The sequence below is a fragment of the Macrobrachium nipponense genome, chromosome 15 (assembly GCF_015104395.2).
Source record: "Macrobrachium nipponense isolate FS-2020 chromosome 15, ASM1510439v2, whole genome shotgun sequence".
Taxonomy (NCBI): Eukaryota; Metazoa; Arthropoda; class Malacostraca; order Decapoda; family Palaemonidae; genus Macrobrachium; species Macrobrachium nipponense.
Window position 1 is genome coordinate 38,945,177 of NC_087208.1, and position 22,938 is coordinate 38,968,114.

At 37.1% G+C, this 22,938-nt stretch overlaps 1 protein-coding gene across 6 annotated transcripts in view; it reads right to left on the bottom strand.

Moving 5' to 3' along the window:
* Positions 1–231: 231 nt before the first annotated feature.
* LOC135227105 (unconventional myosin-Ie-like) overlaps positions 232–22,938 on the bottom strand; it is a 117,668-nt gene continuing 94,961 nt past the window's right edge. For all 6 annotated transcript variants that reach the window (XM_064266972.1, XM_064266976.1, XM_064266974.1 and 3 more), the window contains 15 exons: positions 22,706–22,834; positions 20,619–20,815; positions 19,987–20,172; positions 19,621–19,788; positions 19,160–19,291; positions 18,819–19,040; positions 18,174–18,392; positions 17,542–17,636; positions 16,891–17,047; positions 16,088–16,267; positions 15,547–15,707; positions 8,481–8,629; positions 6,881–7,334; positions 3,569–3,636; positions 232–1,549 (listed from right to left, as the gene is read on the bottom strand). In XM_064266972.1, the coding sequence (XP_064123042.1) occupies positions 1,467–1,549; positions 3,569–3,636; positions 6,881–7,334; positions 8,481–8,629; positions 15,547–15,707; positions 16,088–16,267; positions 16,891–17,047; positions 17,542–17,636; positions 18,174–18,392; positions 18,819–19,040; positions 19,160–19,291; positions 19,621–19,788; positions 19,987–20,172; positions 20,619–20,815; positions 22,706–22,834 (2,600 nt within the window). In that variant the 3' untranslated portion in view covers positions 232–1,466. The remainder of the gene's footprint in view (positions 1,550–3,568; positions 3,637–6,880; positions 7,335–8,480; positions 8,630–15,546; positions 15,708–16,087; positions 16,268–16,890; positions 17,048–17,541; positions 17,637–18,173; positions 18,393–18,818; positions 19,041–19,159; positions 19,292–19,620; positions 19,789–19,986; positions 20,173–20,618; positions 20,816–22,705; positions 22,835–22,938) is intronic.

Below are 22,938 nucleotides of genomic sequence, written 5' to 3' on the forward strand. Positions count from 1 at the left end.
AGAGAGGTTGACCGTTTCACAAGAAGTAAATCAACATTTTTTATTACTACTTTCCTAGTCTTTGTTTATATAAAAACTTGATAAAAATTAAATTTTCTTGGACCAAATGCCAAATGACATTCTAGCACTCAAGCATAAATCTGATATCAGACAGCCTTTACACCTGGCTTATGCAAGTATGCCGTTTACCAAAACTGTGCGCTTCAAGATGATGGTCAATAAAAACTCATGATAACAAGAAAGTTTATTTTGGACTAGATAGTATATTAGATTCAATATAAAGATTCTGACATTTCATACATCATTTACAGAAAACTCGTGACTTTTCATTCACTCCAAATTCATCTTTACAAAGTCGTGACAAAACTCAAATATTCTGACACTCAAGTGGCGAGGAATTACAATTTTGTCTGCTACATCAGTTACTTCTACTTCCTTTGCAGGAGATAAGGCTCACTCAACTTAAATATTAAAACTGGAGGATGGGGGTTACGATCAATTTATAAAACTTCTCCAATACACATCCTGTGGACTACACAGTTGGCAAGTTGAGGCTTCTTATATCTATATATAAAAATAGTTGTGCACATAAAATGGAGAAAGAATGTTCTGAGCTAAGCCTGTTTTCCTGTGCAGTGCCCATTTTAAAGGTCACTCAATGAACATCCCCTTCATTTTTTTTTTTATTTCACATATACTAATTCTGATGATAGGAATACCAAAAGTTAGAATGTATCTACTGCAGCAAAGACAAATATATATTACATGCAAATTCTTTCATCTTTGGAATGATCAGCTTTGTGGTGCAAACAGTAGAATATCATCACTGAAAATAAAAACCTTGTAAAAAGTCTATAAATACTATCAAACTGCAAAATCTATGAACTACATTCCTTAATTAGCATGTACAAAATCTCTAAATGATCACACCAGAACCAGCTTGGGGAGTTATGGCGAGTACTGACGAGTGCTCCTTCATTATTACTCTTAACTACCACTATACACTATAGTACAATTTTTAAGTAAATAAATAAATAAATAAATTAACATACACTATGTATATATGTATGCATTTATTTCTTTATTTGTTTGACTCAAGACCACCACAGATGAAGTGTGCATAACACCCAAGCAAAGAAAGAAACATATTACAAGTATCACAAAGTTTCCTAGATGATGGCAATGATCACTCAAATATGAGTACAGTACTGCAGTGTGCATTTGTCCAAGGTCTCCAGAAAACACACTATATTTTCTCCCCTACCACTTGACATAAAAGAGCTTTAAACTATGTACTACATACACACTCAAGTATTTCGGATGCACATACAGGGTACTTTTTTACTGTGTTGTTCTAATTACGTTTATTAGCACCGGTGAACTCAAAGAATGAACTATGGAGATAGGAATGGTAACAAAGAAATAAAATTTAAATATATTTATGAAATATACAAAGCATTGTAATATTAGTTCTGTATTCTCTGTAAGTAGTTTTCTGGGCAGAAACCTTGACGACCTCGGAATTTACATGTCCACCAACCAGAAGCATCTGCAAAGAAACAAGGAAATGCACATAATACAAAAGAAAGAATAATGGCCTTCTTCTAAATGCTTACTTCTTGATCCCATACAAAATTAAGCTTCTTTTTCTACCCTTAGCATCTAATTCCCAAGGAGAGAGCAATTATATCCACATGAAATACGGGGCTGGAATAAAATTCTCCATATATACCAGACCACCACTTATTTTTCAATCCTCAGCTAGGTCTAGAAGCTCTCCCCCTCCAGAAAGGAAAGTCAAAAAACCAATGGAAGAGGCTACTCCAACTGAACCCAAGGGGAGAAAACAGAACCGAGGAAGCTCAACAGTCAAGAGACCTCAAACAATGGCCCACCCAGGTTCTCCTCACTCACTCCACAGGACTTCACAAACATCTGAGAGAAGGAATCACAAAAAAAAGAAACTAATGCTGGGATGACAGATACAGAAATACCACAAGCACACAGGGTGAATTGAGGCACTGAGGAGTCACAAAAACACAGGGTGAACCACGGCACGGCAGAGACCTCGTACTACATAGCAAACGAGGAACTCAATCACTTACAAGTAAAAAAACTTGATCTTGTCCTTTCCTAATCACAGATATCCACAAAGGAAAAATGGTAAGCCATAATTCCAACATAATGAACATTCAACAAGCGGTCATGAAGCTGAGGGAGCTTAAGACAACTGGCTGAAGATCAGAGTTAAGATCCCAGTGACTCAGCTCTCTGGACAAGATAACTTTTGCTCTGTACTCCAACCCCAGTCAAAGCACCAGAAACACCAAAAGCGAGGAAGTACTTGGTTAAAATGCCCTTCTTCAGCAGTTTGGATAGGCAGTAGTACTCAAGAATTATCATAAAATGACAAATTTTTCAATTAATCCATATTTTCTTATGTATGCATACCATAGCCTTACATACAGGGAATAACCTTCAGCACATGCGCTGGACAGGACATGTACCAACTCAACAAGGGTGGTACCCAAGTGGAGATATAAAATTCTTACTTAATTTTCTTCACAGAAAATTATACTTTCCATTAACTTGAGGACAGACTGAGTGATTTCATCCCTCTAGTTAATCAAGAATAACTTTTAGCCCTGATCCCAATCTCCAGCAATTATTCAAATCTTATTATGAGTGCTAACATGCTTATATAGTACTGTTTTTATACATGAATGGACCTCATGTGTACAGTATTAGTCAACTGATGTGTATAATTAAATTGGGTACCATTATACTCACAAGATAGAAATTTTTAAAAATCTATCTTGTATGTTTTTAATACCAAAGTCTACCTGTTCATGCTTCAAAGAGCACAAGCAGTATTTTCCGAGTTCTGTGGATATTCTTCCTAAATATTTAACAGGATCTTTTATTAGTACACATGGGTTTTTTGTGTCATTATGTCAATGCTAATTTCCCTTAGAACAGAGCTTTGCATCTGAGGAACATGAATATTTCCTCTGTACACTTAGTAACTCATAATGTTTTAAGCTTGATGCTATGAATGCTTAGTACCCTATCCAGTGTCTTTCATTGTCACTATCATGGAAATGATAAAAGCAAAGGTAACTTGTCTTGATAATGCCAATGCATAACAATTTGCTTTCTATTTTACAAAATAAGTATTCCATCAATCTTCCCACCATATATTTAAAGACAACACAACCAATATTAACTGAGAGAGGAATATTGCCCAAATTGAAAAATACAGCCTGTTCATCCTGAAGTTAGTATATGAAACCCGAAGTAGGCACTGCACTTGCAAATTTTCTGATATCCATGGATTTCAATTTTTTAATCAAGTAAAGCCATGTTGGCATGAGCATTAACAAGTACAATAACTTGTCAGAATTAAGATACTACTACGGAATGTATTTTACCTAAATCTACTGCTATAAGTTCACGATGACAGTAGTATAGTCAATGAGTGGTTACTAAACTTACAGGAAAAGTTACACAGGCAAAAATACTGAATGGCCTGGACAACTATATATTACCTACATATTTTAATACTCACCTTCTCTAACAAGTTGTAAGATGTCGCCTTCAACAAATGAGAGCTCATCAGTATCAAGGGCATCGTAGCTGTTGAGAAAAATAAAGATATGATACAAAAGAGGCATTCGCTCGTTGATACTTTTTTTATTCATACACATCGCATTAAAAAAATGCTTTCCTTCCTTCCCTTATAAATATATTCACTATTGTTTGTATGACTACAACAACAAGGAGTGAACATTTTGGCTAAATTCATTACTGGTTAGCTCCTACACTTCCTTCCTAAAAATTATTACATTATTATTATTATATTATATATATATTGAAGACTGAGAAGAACAATAATGGTTTTTAGAGATGAGGCTAAAATAAGAACCTTTTCTTGTGAGTTATACCTTGGCATATTGTTTGAAATACACTTACAACCCTTAGGCTTTACAAGAACCTATGTTCTCGCTGGAATTGGAATATAAAATTTAGGCCACAGGCCAAGCACTGGGACCCATGAGATCATTCAGGGAAACTGAGAGTAAAGGAGGTTTTAAAGGTGTTATGGGAGGAAAACCTCAAAGCAGTTGCACTATGAAACAATTGTTAGGCAAGGGTGGAATGTAATACGGAAGAAAGTGACTTTGAGGTCAGTGGTACTTGCCATATACCAAGATTTAACACACACAAAAAGGGGTCTTATTGTCATTTTCATTATCATTATCATCATTCTGATAAGAGACCTTCTTTTAGAAAAGTTTTGTTAAATATACAATGTTGCTGAGTGGCATATAATACTTCATAAAGTCTAAAAATTCCCCATTCATTACTTACCTCTAGGAAGAGCAGAGTCTTGCCAGTATTGAATCTTAAAATTAAGAAGCGTCTTGCAGGTAATTGTCTCAAATTTAAGTCTTGCAAATATGTCACACATTTAAAGTATGTAACTCGTTCTTCTCTAGGATAAAGACACATTTCAGTTGTAAGTTCTTTTCTTTACTTTTAAAGTTACATGCACAAAGTACAAAAAGTAAGAAAGAACACAAGAAGCTGCACCAGTGATTTAAACACAAATAAGGAAAATGCCCACACACACACAAACATGCACACTGACAGATACCCACAGATTAGATGACACACAAACAACCTTGGGAGCAATTCTGAATAAAAGATTGCAAGCAGTACCTACATAGTGTCATGAGAAAACTGAAACTCCTCAACTGAGGGAACTTATGCATCCCGCAGTAAAACCATTAACACATCAACCCAACTGACATTGTGCCTTCCACAGATAAAGACCCCCTACCTTCTAAGACTAGATCAGAACTGCCTTTAAGACTTGAAATCAAAATGCTTTTGGATTCCATTCAACAACTGGATAAGAAAAACAATGTATGGGCCACAGATTTCCTTTAGCCATTGCTCCTTGCTGAGCCACTTGCAAACAGAGGTGAACACAGATACTATCTCGAGTGAATTCCGAGATACTCAATAATCTCACATAGAAAAATAACATCACCATGAGAGGGATTGACAAACTGGCAGCTTTTGTAATGTTCAAAAGACTCAAGAACCCCTAATCCTCCCCTGTATCAAATGTAAAACCAAATTTGCTAAATTAGTTGTCTGTCACAGCACTGAGACATCATAGAGCCTGCCAGTTGCAAGGGATCAAGACCCTGGATAGATAGTATAGAGAATTGAGAAGACATAACCTAGGCACCATTCCTAAAACAATTCACAGGAGAGGGTGGAAAGAAAGATATAAGAAAGAGAATATGAACATAGGTACATCTGGGAGCCAAAGGGACAATGCAAATATCCTTAAGTAATGCCTACGGGGCTTACCAAATTAAGGAATAGTACACAGTGCCTTCTCTCCTGTGCAAATCAACCCTCCTCAGCATTCGAAATCAACACAAGAAGCCACTCCATCTTCATCTACATCCATCACTGTTCTCAGGCTCTGCCTTGCCATACACCCAACCCAGTCTGAGTAACCCCCACACAGTCCCTATCTCCTACTGTTACTGATGCTGATAGCTCCCACAAATAAGACTAATCAGAGTCAGAGAGGAAGGGGAGGGAGGAGGGAGAGTTTTAAGACTGCTTTGACCACACATATTACGATAAAATATAGAAAATATTTTTATAATTGGTACTTGTTTTCATATTTTTTAATCGACTTTTTGCAGATTTACACACTTTGATATTCCAAGTTAAAACAAAACATTAAACCACATTTAGAGCTAAAACTATGTAGTAAGTAAGGGCCAATGTGGATGGCAGGTGCTCAGCACTTGGAACAACCTACAATATTTTACATTATTTGTAGATTAAATGCAGTTTGATAAATAATGTCAGCACTTCTTTTACAGCTGGTCATAATAGGACAAAAATATATTCAGATCTATAGTGGTACTATTTCCTGACTGTAATTTAGCCAGTCATGCTTCGTCAGTGATATTAAATATACAAAAATTCAAGATTCCAAATTATGGACTGATTTTCTTGGGCTGTTTCAATCTCCCACATGCGGAGTTGAAAAAATTAAATGGGCCTCTCTTTCTCTGGATACTTTTCTCACATTAGACTTAAAAATCTGCACCAGTTTTGCTTCCAAAATGACACTGTTGAAATGACTAAAACATGCAGCAATAAAAATCAGATTTCCACAGCAAATGTTACTTAACACTGCTAACGTTAATCTACAGATGAAATGACCGATTCTGTGCAACAGAATATATTAAAGTTTTTACAGGATGGGCTCCAACCTTCTATTGGAATCTTACTTGGGGAACAAATATAATTGCTGGATCTAGTTTAGAGTTGTCCTATGAGAACTTGGTGTCTATTATCCTTTATTTTCCTACTAAACTTCACTACAAGAGATAAATAACTAAGGACAACAATATAACATTGTCATAGTTGTTAGGTGTAGGAAAAAAAATAGTAGTTCAAATGGCAGTTTACCACCAAAAACTAAGTTTGTGTCAAAGTTTCTCTTACTTAACATTGTCTGGTGCTCAAACTCTCCTGATTCAAAGTATAAACCAAATCGTGTTTATGTTAGAATTCAAGACCATCTATTCTGATGGGGAAAGTGAGAAAAAGGGGCCAAAGGGATTATGAAAAGAACACTGATGACTAGCTACAATGTCTTAGGCAACACATAATGAAGGGACTGACCCTATATAGGAACCATTAAAAATTCAAAAGAGTTCTTCTATTCACCAAACTATTGAAGAAATTTATGTTAACGTGTACATATTATAGGCCTACAAACTGAAGCATGCTTTGTTACTATTCTACTTCTATACTTCATTGGCACTTGAAGACTTACCTATATAAAGCTCTCACTTGAGGTATTACTGGCCTAGTTGGCAAAGGAGGTCCATTTCTGGGCCGCAAGGTTCCCTGTCCTATTGTTGGTGTATCGTCTGGAGGAGGTTCTGATGGTGGTGGGGGAGGATTGTTCCTAGGTAGTCTAAACTGTGGGCCTGTGGGACTATTAGAAATCATTGTATTAATGATGGGAGGGGACATGACAGGTGGTCTCGGAGCCTCCATTCGTGGTCGACCCATATCTGGGCTTCGTGTTACTCCCGAATGGTTATATCTGGTATTGTTATGAGTTGGTCTAGGTCCCACTGGTACAGGACTAGGATATGTAGGCCTCTGAGCCCTGTCAAACTTTGGGGGTGCATGTCCATTGCTGTTACTTGGAGGCCCTTTGGACACTTTTTGGTTTGCCAACATCCTGATATCTGGTGTTATAACTCTCTGTAATCCAGGTTCTGAAAGTAAAAAAATATTCAAAGTTGTTATATTTCACAGATGAACAAAGATATAAACTCATTTAAAACAATAAAGCTACACACTTACGCCTTCGTTCACACTCTTTCCATTTAACACATCATCATCGCTGAAGTTTTTACACGAGCCTCTCTCTTCATGAGGTTAGATGCAAGACAAGTTCTCTAATTCCTGCGCACTTCCTGCCTACAATCCCATCTTGTCTAAGTCTTCATTGATGCTCTCTCCACAATTTCCTGGGCCTTCCTCCTGTTTCTTCCATATCTAGAGCTGCTATGACTAACTGTTCCTTATATTTCATAACCATCTCTATTTTCCAACCTGGACAACTCATCTCTCTGCACTTCTTTATTCAATGCCATGGTCCTCGCACACCATTCTGGCCATCAATCTTATCATTCCATATTTAGTTATTCAAAATCTCCATTTTCTCTGTCAGTACCCAGATTTCTGCATCATATAATACAGGACTCATGTCCAGCAATCTCTTTTCGCTCTTTTCAAGTGTTGGCTACTCTAATTTATCAATGCCCAGTTGGTAAGCAAGATAATAGAAATGTTCTAACTTTTCTAGTGCGTGCCCTTCTATCAAGGCATGTCTCAACTTACCTCTCTCCCTTATTTGTTCTTGCAAGCACTGTGACATGTAAGGAATAGTACTATAAACAGCATCCCTACAGGGCCCTTCAGAGAAAAGGATTAAAGGTATTACCCATATCTAAAAATCATGTCATTTTCATTCTGTTTAAAATTTACAAACACAATGAAAGTTAAACTTTACTTTGATCACATCACCCTACATAATATCCAACTCCTTTGTACCTAACCCATTTGTTTCTCATTATTTATGAACAAAAGAAGCTTTCCAAATTCAAATCAAACATGACAAATTAGACAATTTACTTCTACTTGTCAAAATCTGTCATTCTGAAGCAAATACAAAAAGTATGTATTTAGAATTTTTCCTAATATGTACCTAGTCACAAGTTCCCAACCAAAGTGTAAAGGTACGAAAGATAATGGTTGGTATTACAATGTTATTTGTTTTATAAATTGTACTTCACTCAAAAGAAAAAACTGGATACTACAATGTTCTAAACACAGGGCGTAATGTGAAAACCACTCACCAGATGATGCAGGCAAGCCATGACCGATCTTGACTGTCAGAACTGATCCCGACGGTGAAAAAACTGGTTCGGAAGTGTTGCCTTCTACAAACACAACTTTCTTAACACCACCACCACCCCATCCAGTTTTCCTGACTCTGTACTCGAAGCTGTAAACAAAATTCAAAATGGTTATTTTTCAATACAAAATAGTACATTAAGCTAGTTGACCTGAATTACTGCTTACTATACTTATCATCATCATGGCATCCAACATGGTGTTACATAAAAGACCTCTGTGAAATTCTGCCACCCAAGTACTTTTGATGCTTTCTCTTCCACAAATCTCATCTCCAGCCTCACTCCTCGTAGTTCTCACCCAAGTAGGCTTGGGTCTTCCAACACTTCTGGACCTCACAGGCACTCAGATGATACTATCATATACTATTCCTCCTAAAGGTGGTATGAAGGCCATGTCCAAGCTATCTCTATCTCCCTTTCATCATTATCTCAGCTATATATGGAACTCTCATAATTTTCCTTATGTTATCTTGACTCATTCTATCCTTCTGTCTGATTCGCAGTATTATTCTTATAGCTTTATTTTCAAATCAACAAAATCCCTTGTAGATATATGTAGTTTGAATGTTATCGTACATAAAAAAATGATTCATGTCATAAAGCATTACAAATCATACTAAATTAATTTAAATAATTAAAATAAAAATGCTAAATCTTACAGAACGGGGTTCTATTATTTCTTCTTTTCATCAAAATATTACCATCATTTTAAAAGACCAATTAAACTTTTAAAATGTAATTAGATATATAAATGACAAAATTCTTGAAGGGATGTGCCTCTGAATTACATTCTCTAGTCTGAAATAAGATCAAAATTACCAATTTGAACGATGTCGTATTCCACATCCCTTTATGTTCATTTCTAATATAGAATTCTAATTTGATCCCGATATTTTTTAAAAATGTAAGATCATCACTCACACAAAATGCCTAGTTTTGATGTCGTCATAGTTTATCAATACCATGAGTTGCTTTTCTACTCTCACAGGACTTGCCTGAAGAATTGGTTTAGTGAATATAAAAATTATTAAAGAGAGGTAAAGTACAAATATAATTCAAATTTGTAATCTGTTGTCTAGTGAAATTACATAAAAACAGTATACTGCATCAGCGCCTTGGAAAACATTGCGATTACGAAAAAATGTTAATTCATTCAGAAGTATAATATATATATTCTATTTTTCCAACGGTACGTATACTCCAACTCAACTAGTTTCCATACTGTTATCGTAAAAAGACTGACAAAAAGGGAGCTCCTTTAAAGCATTACTACAACTTGAATAAACAGCTGGTGTCCAGACAATTTCCATGAAGTTGAAACCAGTATTGCAATACACCCCCTGAACACCTGAACAAGCCCTGGTCACTTACCAGCCCAAACCATCATTTATTAAAAATTCACCAAATCTTTGGTTAAAATAAACGATCAGTGTTGCCAATCTCCTGGCAAACACCCTCGTTACCTAGTTACCAGCCCACCGCTGGTAGACCTGCCTCACAAGCCGGTCACACCTGCCCTATCACGTCAATCACTTATCGTTCGCGGTGGAGTACAGATGTATCCACAGCGAACTCCTTTTTGGTCTTGCCCGGCCTTCATTTGCACCTTTGATTTGATTGATTTTGGTGACGAATTACGCATCCCTTTGGACCTTTGGATTACGGTTGGATTGCTCTTAATACCTTGTCATCAGACATTGATTCTGCAAAGGAAGAAACAACACAAGCTACGACAACGACTACTGCATTCTCGGCCACGACATCACAGAAAACGACGAGCGGAAGTTCAACAACGTATCGTCTTTGCCAACAATGCAAGAAAAGGATGAGTACCCTATGACACAATAGTCATTCTTTATGCGTAAATTGTAGGCCTGTTCAATATAATGTAAAGACCAGATGTTTGGAATGTCAGGAGTGGTCTTTGGACCAGATGTTAGGGTATCTCAAAAATAGGAAAGGTCTCGTATTAAGAAGTGTTGGCAGGAAGAGACTAACGTAGATCAAGATAAAGACTTAGAGACAGTGCTCTTTAAGAGACTTGAGAGTAGGCTGACATAGAGTATGACATCTCTGTTACCGATTTTATGTCAAGATTAAGTGAGGATAGATCGAGCAATAGGGATACTGAAATTACTAATCGTTCTTTTCCAGCTCCCCTGCCTGTTCCAGAACCAGCCCTAACCGGTGCTGGGGGTTATGGGGATCCGCAAGCCCACAGGGCAGGATCCGCCGTCCCCCCTGGCACGGAGCAGGCAGTGTTGGCAGCAGATTCCCCTTCCCTCGATGTGTAAGTTCTCAGAATGATAGAAACTTAGGTCAGATATAGACGAGTAGGGATAATAGGCTACATAGTGTTTAGTTTAGGAAGAGAAGTGCAGGCTTCTTCGGGTCGGTTTTCTATTAAAAGTAGTAGTTTATAGAGGCACAGTGTCCTTAGAGCATCTTTAGGCTTTTTTCCTGCTTCGAGTTCCTTGCATCAGAAGCTTTTAGGCCATGGTTGGTCTTTCAGATATGCTCCTTCGTCTTTAAGGTTACTTTCCTCTACTTATACGATACGATAATTGTTAATATCAACTAATTCTCCGTTCAATGCATATTGACTTACGATATTCAGTATGGAGAGAAATCTAATAAAATTAACTACGGTTAGCCTAGTGTTCATGATGATATATCGTATGCATATTCAGTAGCCTAGCCTAGCCTGAAGTATTCGCTGTACAATATATCGGTAGTTATTTTTATATTGGCTAACGCTGTAGGCTCAAGGCATTCTGACTTCGGATAATTCAGTACAGGTGTAATTGAAAACGAACGAGAATCCGATCTGAGGATAATTAATATGAATGTAATCGAACAGAATGAAGATCGGATTCTGTCCGACTAAAACATTATTAATTGTAAGTATATGTATCATCATATTAGCGTAGTATAAAAACACTAACTCGGCAGTCATTCACGCTGGAATCAGTGTGGATGACGAATACGGGTTTGCGTCGCCGAATCCATATCATTCTCTCCTGATTGCTAAAATGACTAACGTAACAACACTCTCACTTATGCCAAGTTTGTACAAACGTCTTGAAGGAGACGTGTCTTCAACTATGTTGAAATTTAACATAGTCAATGAGGTATCTATCTTGGGGCATATAATCAGATGTCAGATATAATGAATTCGTATGTATGACGTCTTCATACGTTTAACAGACTATTGCCGTCAGTAATTACATTGCGCTTATGTCAATTACAGTTACAAATTATTACCAGTCGTATTATCAAATTACAATGACAACTGAAATTAATATTAGGCCTATTAAAGTTAATTTAATTATATTTAAATATTATTTTATTACTTTTCAATTAAATTACAATTACACTAGCTTGTCGTCAAACAGCACTATTGTAAGGAGGTGTGGCTTAGACAGACAAGATGCCGGCTAGTCTGTTTTTTTTTTTCATTGCTCAGATTTCAACCATATCACTTGGCTTGGCTAATGTTTTTGTCCCTAGTTAGCATATAATGAATATCTGGATACTTAACTTATGGAACGAAGTCATACTGTTCGTCTTACGATGTAATTTAAGACCAAAATTTGACTGATACGTCTCATTGGAAGCTAGTTTTTCCCTCGGGTTAGATGGCGTTAAATTTAGGATTCCGTTCGTTTTTCACTCGTTTTCATAGGTATTACGAACCTTACACTTTATATACTTTATTAATCCTTTTTCTGTGTGAAAACAACAGTAATGAGCTCTTTTCATGCTATTAGTTTCTTTTACCACGGCTGCGTTTAAATTCATACAAAAGCTCGGGACTTCTGTCCAGGTTGCTGATGCACGTAATTTTGCCTTATTAGCTTCAGCTGCATTTATAACATGAATACAGTAATTACCGTCGCACGCGGATGAATACAATAACGGATGTTGTTATTGGCCTTGGAGTCGATCGCATTAGCAACAAGTTCTCCGTTCTGTTGTTCATAGCTGTACGGAGTTATACGAGTATATTATCGTTAAGATAATACCCTTTTAACTTAGAAGAGGGGGTGCAATTTAGGCGGTGGAGATGTTAGACGATTGTATTTCTCTCTCTCTCTCTCTCTCTCTCTCTCTCTCTCTCTCTCTCTCTCTCTCTCTCTCTCTCTCTCACTTCCCTTAATTTTATAATTCTCTCTTTATCCTAGACGATTGTATTTCTCTCTCTCTCTCTCTTCTCTCTCTCCCTCTCTCTCTCTCTCTCTCTCGCTGGACCTTGATGACAGAAATGTTGAGCCCTCACTTCGCTGCCTTAAAAACATAGAAATATATTCAGCCGCTTTGCCTGTACAGTACAGCGTAGGGATGCAGAGAGGGGCACTAGTGTTTCCATACAACATCATGATAACTTTCTGCAGAGCCGTCACAAGTACCGGCGACGTGCTCATGGTGCGTAGGCATAATGTTGTTAAGTGCCAGGATAAGGTTGGGATATGTCCTGTGTGGCAGGTTGACAGACACTAGATATACCACACTACACCTCATGTAAACTGTGTAACCTTGCTAATGCCAATAACCTTGAACACTACTGCCTTCATTGCCCCACTGTCAGGAATCTGTTACCTCAAGGACAAAATTTACTTCAAACCTGCCAATATTTACTCAAAGATGACCACCTAGACATAATTTTGACTCGTCTTCCTCACTTTGGTGGCTGCTAAACTGTCTGTTGCAGTTGTTGTGATAATAGAATACGATCTCATATATGTTATTTTGTAACTGATATACCGATGATTCAATGCTGTAATTTTTTTTTTTTTTTTTCTGTTGATTTCTGATGTAATGTATGTAACTGCTAATATGTAACTTTGTTTGACGTCTTTGGGCGTAATAAATTTATTAAATAATCTCTCTCTCTCTCTTACTTTTCTGATTTCATATTCTCTCATCCTATTTTCCACGCTCTCCTAACACTGGACTCATTGTGTAACAGAGGTTTTTCTTCCTGTCACACCTTTTCAAACTTTGTCAATTTCCCTTCAGCGCTGACTGACCTCATAGGTCCCAATACTCGGCCATTGGCCTAAATTCTATTTTTAAACCCAACAATCTTGCTGTCTGAGTAGTATATTAGAGTAGGGAGCGAATATTAGGATATGATAGGTATTCATATGATATGATATATCACGAGAGGATTTTAAGTATTAGGACAGATAGGAAAGAACATGTCTGGGTCTATCTGAGGGTATTCTTCCAAGTGACAACCAGGCAGAGTACAGACAGGCAGGTACAACACTACAAGAGAGGACATCACTACGATCGACGACACCGTCGCAGACGCACCGATGGACATGGTTGTCTCCTCCGTACATGAGAGGCCTAAGGCCACATGGGAGGTCTTCAGTTTCCCTCCATACAATGAGAGGCCGGAGAGCACATGGGAGGTCTTCAGATTCCCTCCATACATGAAGGAGGCCGAGAGCCACATGGGAAGGTCTTCAGTTTTTCCTCTACTCAGGTGAGGCACATAGCCAGCTGAGAGGAAACAGGTTTGTATCCCTCCCGCACTCAATGAGTTTGACCTTAGGGTAGAGGTGCAGGGAGTTTTTTCCCTCCACATATGGGAGGCCTAGAAGGCCACACATGGAGATTAGTTTGGACGAGTGACAAATGAACTTGAGACTGAACCCGCGTACTCAATTATATTGAACTGACAACTGGTACAGTGGAGGCGGGCCACGTAGATTTGATTCCCCACCTCCAAATTAATGTTGTTAATCGGGCTTGTTCAAGTGTTCAGGGGGTGTATTGCAATATGAAGTTTTTATTGTAAAACTAATATTGTAATACCTACCTGAACACCTGAATGATTCCCACCCTCCTCCCCTCTCATACAGAGTTATTGAGTTATGACTGACGTGATAGGGCGGGTGTGACCGGCTCGTGAGGCAGGTCTACCAGCGGTGGGCTGGTAACTAGGTAACGAGGGTGTTTGCCAGGAGATTGGCAACACTGATCGTTTATTTTAACCAAAGATTTGGTAAATTTTTAATAAATGATGGTTCGGGCTGGTAAGTGACCAGGGCTTGTTCAGGTGTTCAGGTAGGTATTACAATATTAGTTTTACAATAAAAACTTCATACTTGCATGGAAATGCATCAATTGTTTACTCTGCTTCTGGAATTTTAATGGTTGCAAGCTATGATAAAATACAATGGATAAGGGAGGGGAGGGGGGGGGGGGGGGGAAGAGGGATGGGGAATACTGTATATCTGAGCCTGACCACTAAGTTGAACTTACTGTTGTAAGCCTGGAATAAGTATAAAATCAGGACAAAGGCCAAGCACTGGAACCTACGAGGCTGTTCAGCAGTGATGAGAAAGTTAGACGGTAAAAAGGTTTTTGCACAATTAAACATTGTTAGAAAAGGTGGTAAGTAAGGTGGAAGGGAGAGATTACGAATGGAGGTATGTATGCAGAGTAAAAGGAATGAAGGGAGTTGCAGCTGGGGGCAAAAGAGACTGTAAAGAGACTGCAAAGAACCTGCATAGAACCTTTAGTGATGCCTTATGTGCAGTATGTGATGGTGCATTGATGGCACTGACCCCTTACGGAGAGTCGCAAGTTTAGTCCTAGATTTGCTTTTAAAAATTGTTCTGACATTTGACTAACTTAGCTGGATAAGTAGGTTTTTCCACAATATAAAAGCTAAACAAAATTTGGGACTGTAACCCATACCAGTTAGGTACGTCCTGTTGCAGCATTTTGCATATACAGACTTACAAAATATAATACATATTTAAAACCACATGTATGCTTACACAATGGCTGGCAAAGTGAAGGAATTAATTTACAGATACGTATAGGGACAGGGGGCTAAGATACGCAATTCTGGGTTTAAATATTGCCTGCTTAAAAAATTCTTTATAAAACCTTCTAGTGACAGTACACGTATTGTAAAACATTCATGTTAAAGATATACGGATATCAAATGACAATGAACTACCGTATATATATGGAGAATACTTACTTATTCACAAAATTAAGAGGGAGCTCCTTATTGAATCTCTCCTTCAGCTTGCGGTTGAGAACCATGAGGAATTCCGTCTTCAACCGTATGTCTAACAAGGATTCGTAATCATTACGGACGTGTATGAGGACTATGTCGTCTTGGAAAGTTGATAAAGTTGCCTGGAAAATAAGTCAAATTGTAAGTTACATTTTCAAGTGATATTTGAATTACATTCATTCTTAATGTTAGTCACAACTCGAATTACACTTCTATAGCAAGGTTGAAAATACAAACCACATTTTCAAGTGATATTTTAATATGAAGGATCTTATATGTCATTCTTCAAGTGCATTACAAATTGAACTATACATTTGTAACAAGGCGGTAACACTTGAACAAGTTGAATTCTAAGAAACATGATTAGGCTGCATTTACATATTTTGATCAGCAGGTTTTTCTAATGAGATATGCAGACATTATAATGTACTTGATATAAATCTTGACTCACGAGGAAATTCAAATGTTACACAAGATCAGAATAGTAAATGCACTGTAGTACCTGAGAGATATTTTCCAGCTCGATCTTTCTCTTGATGATATCTACAACTTTCCCTTTCTCCGGCCCCTTCTGGACCTTCACACGACCCACTAAGTAAAGGTTTGACTTGGTGAGGATTAAATCTCTCTTCATCCTTTTGAACCTTCTATCAAACTTATCTACTGTTAGAGCAAATTCAACCTGGAAAGGAAAATATCCTGTGAGGCTTACTTGGCAGAAATATTGTGGGTTTTTGTGAATGCCATGGAAAAGCTGCAAAAGATAAAAACTTCAATTGCACTTATGAACTCTTCGTGCCAATTCAAAATGGGAAAACATAAATAACACTCCATAACATACACATTCATTTTTCCTGTACTCTCAGTGAATGTCATGGCCGAATTATTCATCACACACCCTTTAAGCAAGGTTACGGACTAATAACAGTGCCTTCAACCTGTATTAAGCACATCAGTACATCTCAGGAAACATATTCATAAGGAAGGTGAAATGCTTACTTGGTAAAATTAACGGCAACACCAAGGTAATATGTAACGTACATGTAAAATACAATTAAACTCAAGGTAGTTTATTATGATCATTATAACTATTATTACTAGTGTACGTATTACTATTATAATTAAGTTGCGTACAGTAGTTTTTTAGAGTAACATACAATATTCCTAACAATTCGCAAAACTATTTTGCACTGTAATTTCCATTTTGGAAAAAAAGCAAAGGGCATCTATCAAGACAAAATCTGTATATCTGCAAAGGCAGCTGAAAGACCTGTCAAAATCTGAGCTGAAAATCTGTTACCATACCTTTTCTCTTCTTGGTATGAGTGACGAAATGCGTTGCTTATACTCTACTCCGATGTAATCTCCGTAGAAATTCCTGTTCAGTGAATTGCTGCGTCTTTCCTTACGATTATGCACGAGGCGACTTGCTTCTCTCCTCTCCTTGAGGTACCGCTGGTTGCTGTGGATGAAACAGATAATATATTTATCAAGGAATATCATGTTCCTCTGTAGGGACATTTACAATTTAATTTCAAACATGTTGCTTAGAAACAGGACATAATGTTAATAGTATTTGCATACAGTATTATGAAAATCTCAGCAGAGAAAGAGGAAGTTTGGTTTTCTTTCACCTTCAATAAACATGAAAAAATACTGAAAAATGCACAACAAATGTACTTTCTGCAATCTACAGATGTATCTGCTCTTTAGGCTGCTAACAATATTGCATAATAAATCCCAGTTTTTTTTCTTCTTGTTACAGTATCTCTGAATTTCTACTTCTCTGCTCTCCCCTACAGTTACTGTATCATACATTTTCCCTGTATCATATATCACTACAGTACTACCAATGTATGTACATACTGTCAATGTACAGTATTTACATAAACTCATTTCTGAGAAAAGTTTCCTTCAACCAAAATGTTACTTTTAAAAGCAAAAGTGCCACATTACCTGAAATATTTCCTAAACGTCTTTTGAATAACTCTTGCGTAGTGGTCAAACTTGCGTTCCCTGCATTCCTCTAACATGTAGAGAGACTCAGGATCCTGTGAAGAATCAAACAGGGGTAATTTACAGTTCTGCTTGGAAGAGATGTACTAGTACACTTGAGTAACCTTTTAACTGCATGTTAAACATCGATTCTCATAGTTTCACTTGACTTGCAACATCTAAAAAAACTCTCAAATTAAATGTAAACTTTCTCCAATTTTAAAAAGTAATCTGAGTTTCAAAATTGAAAAATTATAAATCATAGATGGCCTGTTATAACCGATTGGTTTTATGGCATTAATTAAATTTTCATGGTAGACAGCTATCTCTCCTGGGAAAACAAGTTTTTATTTCTTAGGTATATGTTGTAATCACATGGTTTTTGTCAAGGCAAAAACATTATCCTTCATACCATAATTTTTTGGTCTGATGATCACTCAACTGTAAATCTAATCAAGCGTCACAATTAATCTTAAAAAAACCTAAACATTAAACTCAAATGGAACAAAACAAGAAAATATATGTATAATTCATTTCAAAACCAATACCATCTTAGCCCCTTCTGCTTCTGAGACAGAGAGAACCACCAGTACCTTCACAAAGACTTTGGTCCTTCCGATCTGGTACTGCCCTGGGTCCATATTGATGTTTCTCATAATAAAATGTATTCCCTGTATTGGGTCTCCGTGCCATGCAGGGAATGTTTCTTTGGTCAGTATTGCGTATCGTTGGAGGAACTTGTCGTAAGGTCTTCGATACGCGAAGCCAGCTCGCTTGACTTTTATGTTCTCTTTGAGGCCTAGATACTCAACCTGTACAAATTATATAAGTGTTATACCGAAACCTATATTTATAAATTCTAAACTGTTGCAACAGAATCTCTCAGAGCATAGTTATGTATCCAGATGTAGTTATGTATCCAGATATAAATATGTATGCTCTTACTGCAAATAAATCTCAAGCATGACACAAGCCAAGAATATTGCTTCTTATTCATCACATAATAAGTATTTCAAAATCCCAAAGGGAGCCTAAACTGCTTATCACATCATGTTTTATACCCTAGTAACAAATGATAAGCATATGGTACAAATATATACCAAATTCAAAATAAAGATATCAGAACAACAGGAAAATAGACCTTAATTGAAACAACTCTGCTTAGGCACCAAATTGTGTGATTACCATTTTAGTCCTTTCCTTAAAAACCTATCAGAGAAATAAAAACAGTGCAATACCTGATGTTTAACCATCTGGTCATCCCAATCATGGGGTTTCTTCGATTCGTTTGGTTTGATGCAACGTATGTAGTGAGGCACGCACTTTGTCAGTGTTGTGACGAGCTCATTAGCCTGAGTTCGAATTTTGGTGCCAGCTGTGGAAGGACGAGTCTTGGACCCCACTTGAATGACATCGGGAAAAAGGCTGCGAATGAAGGTGTTCGTGCTGCTTTGCATTACCTAAAAGAAAGAAAAAGAAAGTTGGTAAATGAGGTGTGAAGAAGTATGTAGTAACGATATTAGATAGACATTCCAATCTGGCACTATGTTATTTACAGTAATAAGAAAGAATGCTTTACCTCTATGATATCCTGAAACAGCACATCTCTGTTTTTTTCACAAAAGCTGTCAAGGTGGTATGACACATTGCCAGCGTAATGTTTAATGACGAAACCATTGCTGAACTTCTGGTAGTGAGCGTTACTTCCAACCTGAAACATTACAGATGTGTGAAAGAATCTTAAGTATTCAGTAAAGCAACAATTACTGATGTATGTTCATAATATTGTACGATAATTGCTCAAAATAAAAAAAAAATGGAATGAAAGGTTCCATCTCAAACTAAAGAATTATTCACCAAGGAATTAAATATCAATGTTTTCCTCTAAATGAATCTGCTAACCTAATTTTGGTTAGCTAACATTTTACCTGTAAAATTAAACAATACCTGTAAAATTAAACAAATAAGAATCAGAGGACAACAAGGACATTTTTTAGAAGGAAGTCCCTTGTGATGCAGTGATGTTAAATCTATCATTACCTGAGATTCCATTTTTCGAAGAAAGTCTTCATCAGCTCCTTGCGATACAGCGCTCATGGTTGCACAGGTGTCGTCCAATATACACATAATACCAGGGGGACGTTTGCTTTCTATCAAGTCACAGACCACTTTGTTATCGAAGAATTGAATTGGCGACCACTGGATTCCCTGCAAGGAAACGCACAAGAATATTTCAAATGAGCAAAAAAATACGACATTTCTCAAACAGTAGACAACAAGAATATTTGGGTAACAGGATCATTTCTGTCTTAGGTCTGCTTAATAGAAAGCTCACTTCGACACCTTATTGATATTTGTGAAAAAATAACAAATTGCCTCAACTTTTGTGGCAACTGACAAACATACCTCTTGCTGATACTCCTCTTGTTCACTCTTCAGAGTAAGTTCGATAAATATCTGCTGCAACTTCTCGTTGACGTAGTTGATGCAAAACTGTTCGAAACCATTCCTGCCGAAAATCTCGAACCCGTAGATGTCTAAAATCCCGATGCTCAACTCATTTGAGTCTGTCACCATGGCTTTATTGACAGTCTGCAAATAAAACACATGACATGACACTCAAATGGGTGCCATTGGGAAAATGGAACTGGTGTGAGAAGACATGTAATCATTCCATATTAAATATATGACCCTCAATGAAATCAATATTGTCAGTATGCATTTGGTATTTCCGAAACTTTTCAAAAAAGTAATATTAAAAGCTTCAAAAGAATTGGGCAATGAAACAGTTCCATTTTTACTGGAGAACTGCCAACTCACAATAAATTTTGTCAAAATAACTCACGAAAATTTCAAAAAAAAGCTTCATCTCCACAAAATATATTTACATGGAAGGAAAAAAACAAGCGAACAACACAATCATCACTTTGACACAATTACCAAAAAGGATTAAACACAGACATGACAGAAAAAGGGTACCACAGTCAATATAATACAGAGTAACACAATGGAGAAGGATAATACTTATACTTGCTTACCTCAACAATGTAATCGAACAGCCGGGCGTAGAGACCCTTAGCCCAGGCATCTCTTGTAAACTGGGCTTGCTCTGTGTTGAGGGTGACATCTATTCGGTCGGATTTCCCTCCCCACTTGCTGTCAAACACCCTGCTTACTAATTTGTGGCCCAATGTCTGAGAGTCAATGCCAAGTAGGTAAGCAGGGAATTCTAAATCTGGAAATTGGATAAATGACGTGGATGAGTACCTGTACACAAAACAGTGCTTACTACAGTATTATAAAAATATTAAAATATTTGTGGAATATGGGGAGATTTAATATTATTGGACAGAATTAAATTCACGATGAGACAAATATATTTCACAACTCATCTATATGTTTGTTTGTTTGTAAGTGTTTTTACATTGCATGGAACTAGTGGTTATCCAGCAACGGGACCAACGGCTTTACGTGACTTCTGAACCACAACCAGAGTGAACTTCTATCACCAGAAATACACATTCTCACACCCCTCAATGGAATGCCCGAGAATTTAACTTGCGTCCACCGAGGTGACACGCCAACACCATACCAACCACACCACTGAGGCGCCTCGTCTACATGTTTATATATACTCTGTTCACAATACTTTCAGGTTATTAAATCAAATGACCTGTTTTTACTTTAAATATGTGTATCAAAACTATATGCATAAGAACTACTACTATCCCTTTTACTTGTTCTTATTATAACCAAATTATATATTTCAAGGTTTGTAATATTTTCAATCAATGAAAACCCAGCTGGGTCTAAGTTTTTTAGTAAAAAGGCCAACAAAATTTTCTTGCAAAGCAGGGATTTTGACTCTATTGTAGACACAATCATGCTAATTAGATGATAAGTCCTAAATATCACTGACATCGAAGTATTCTATAACATTCCTACCATTTTATTGTGTTTGCAATGCCACACAGTACTCCCTACTGTGTGCCTTGTGCAGTGCTTAGTAACAAGTAGTACTGTACTAAAGGTTTTATGCAGCATCCCTTTAGGTGCCCAGTTGCATTTCCTGTTCCTATGATTCTTTCCCTTTAGCTGCACATTACTAATACGTACCGTACTGCTATTGCCCATTAGCTGCATTTACTTTGTATATTTTTTCTTATTTCCCTGACGATTTTTTCTTCAAACTGGAAGGCGCCTGTAAAATTATCTAATATTCCCAGGAATTTATCAAATTGCAGTAAACATTCATTTAGTTACAAGTGGGTTGTCTGGATGGTGCTGCTGTCTTCGTTATAATCAGCTGGTGACAGCTCCTCAAAAGTCATCGTGTTGAGATGCTTGCCTTCCTGTTGGTTGGCGTTTCTGCTACTTTGTTATCGGTGTGTTTGACTTTCCTGTTTCTTCTACTAGTTGCAACAAAGGAGAGAAATTCTACATCTTTCACAGTATTCATGGAAGGCTTCAATTTTACAATGAAATGCCACCTGGATTTGAGGCATAGCTCTTCTGGGGTGGTGTCCAAAATCTCAACAGTACTGATAAGGGTTGATACCAACATTTTTTTCAAGAGAACAATTATTAATATGGTAGACCTTTTGAAAATCATGTCATAACCAACCCAATGAATAATTAAGAACATTCTTCAGCTGGATATTTGTTTTGGTTTATACGTATACTTACTGAGTTTCTTACGGTTGCCTAAAGAGGTTGCAGGATTGTTCCATAACAGCAAGTTAGCCATTTTCCTGTTTTGTTAAATATGATATAAGGGATTTCATGGCTGACAGAAGTAGGTATAAGGCTCTGTTTAATTATCCAACAAGGGTCTGCCTTGCAAAATAATCTCATGGTAATACCTCTGTCTATTGGAGGATATCGTACCTAGTTTGACGAACTGGCATAAGCCATTTTTTCTTCATTCTGAGAAAATAGGCTTCAGATATTCTGATATTATTCAGTGCTCCTAATTGGCTCATCTTTTGTGAAAGTTCTGTAGGAAAATTTGACAGTGCAGAAATTTTGTAATATGTTACAGAGTATAAAAAACTGAGACACTTTAACTGCAAAACTAAAAAACTTTAAAAAAACATAGGATATGCTAGGGACTATATACACTTACATGCTGGATCTATGACCTGGGCCTGATTGTTCACCTCACTAAAAGCAATGTTGCTCATGTGGAGGATAGCAGCTACAATCGTCAAGATGTCGTGTTGAACTTCGTTCGTAATGCCCATCACTTGCATGGCTGGAAGACGAAATGAATTTACAAAAATGTTCTACAGTTCAATTCAATTTGTGTAATTAGCAAATTCACATGAAACAATGAACACTTGTTATTGACAAGTAACT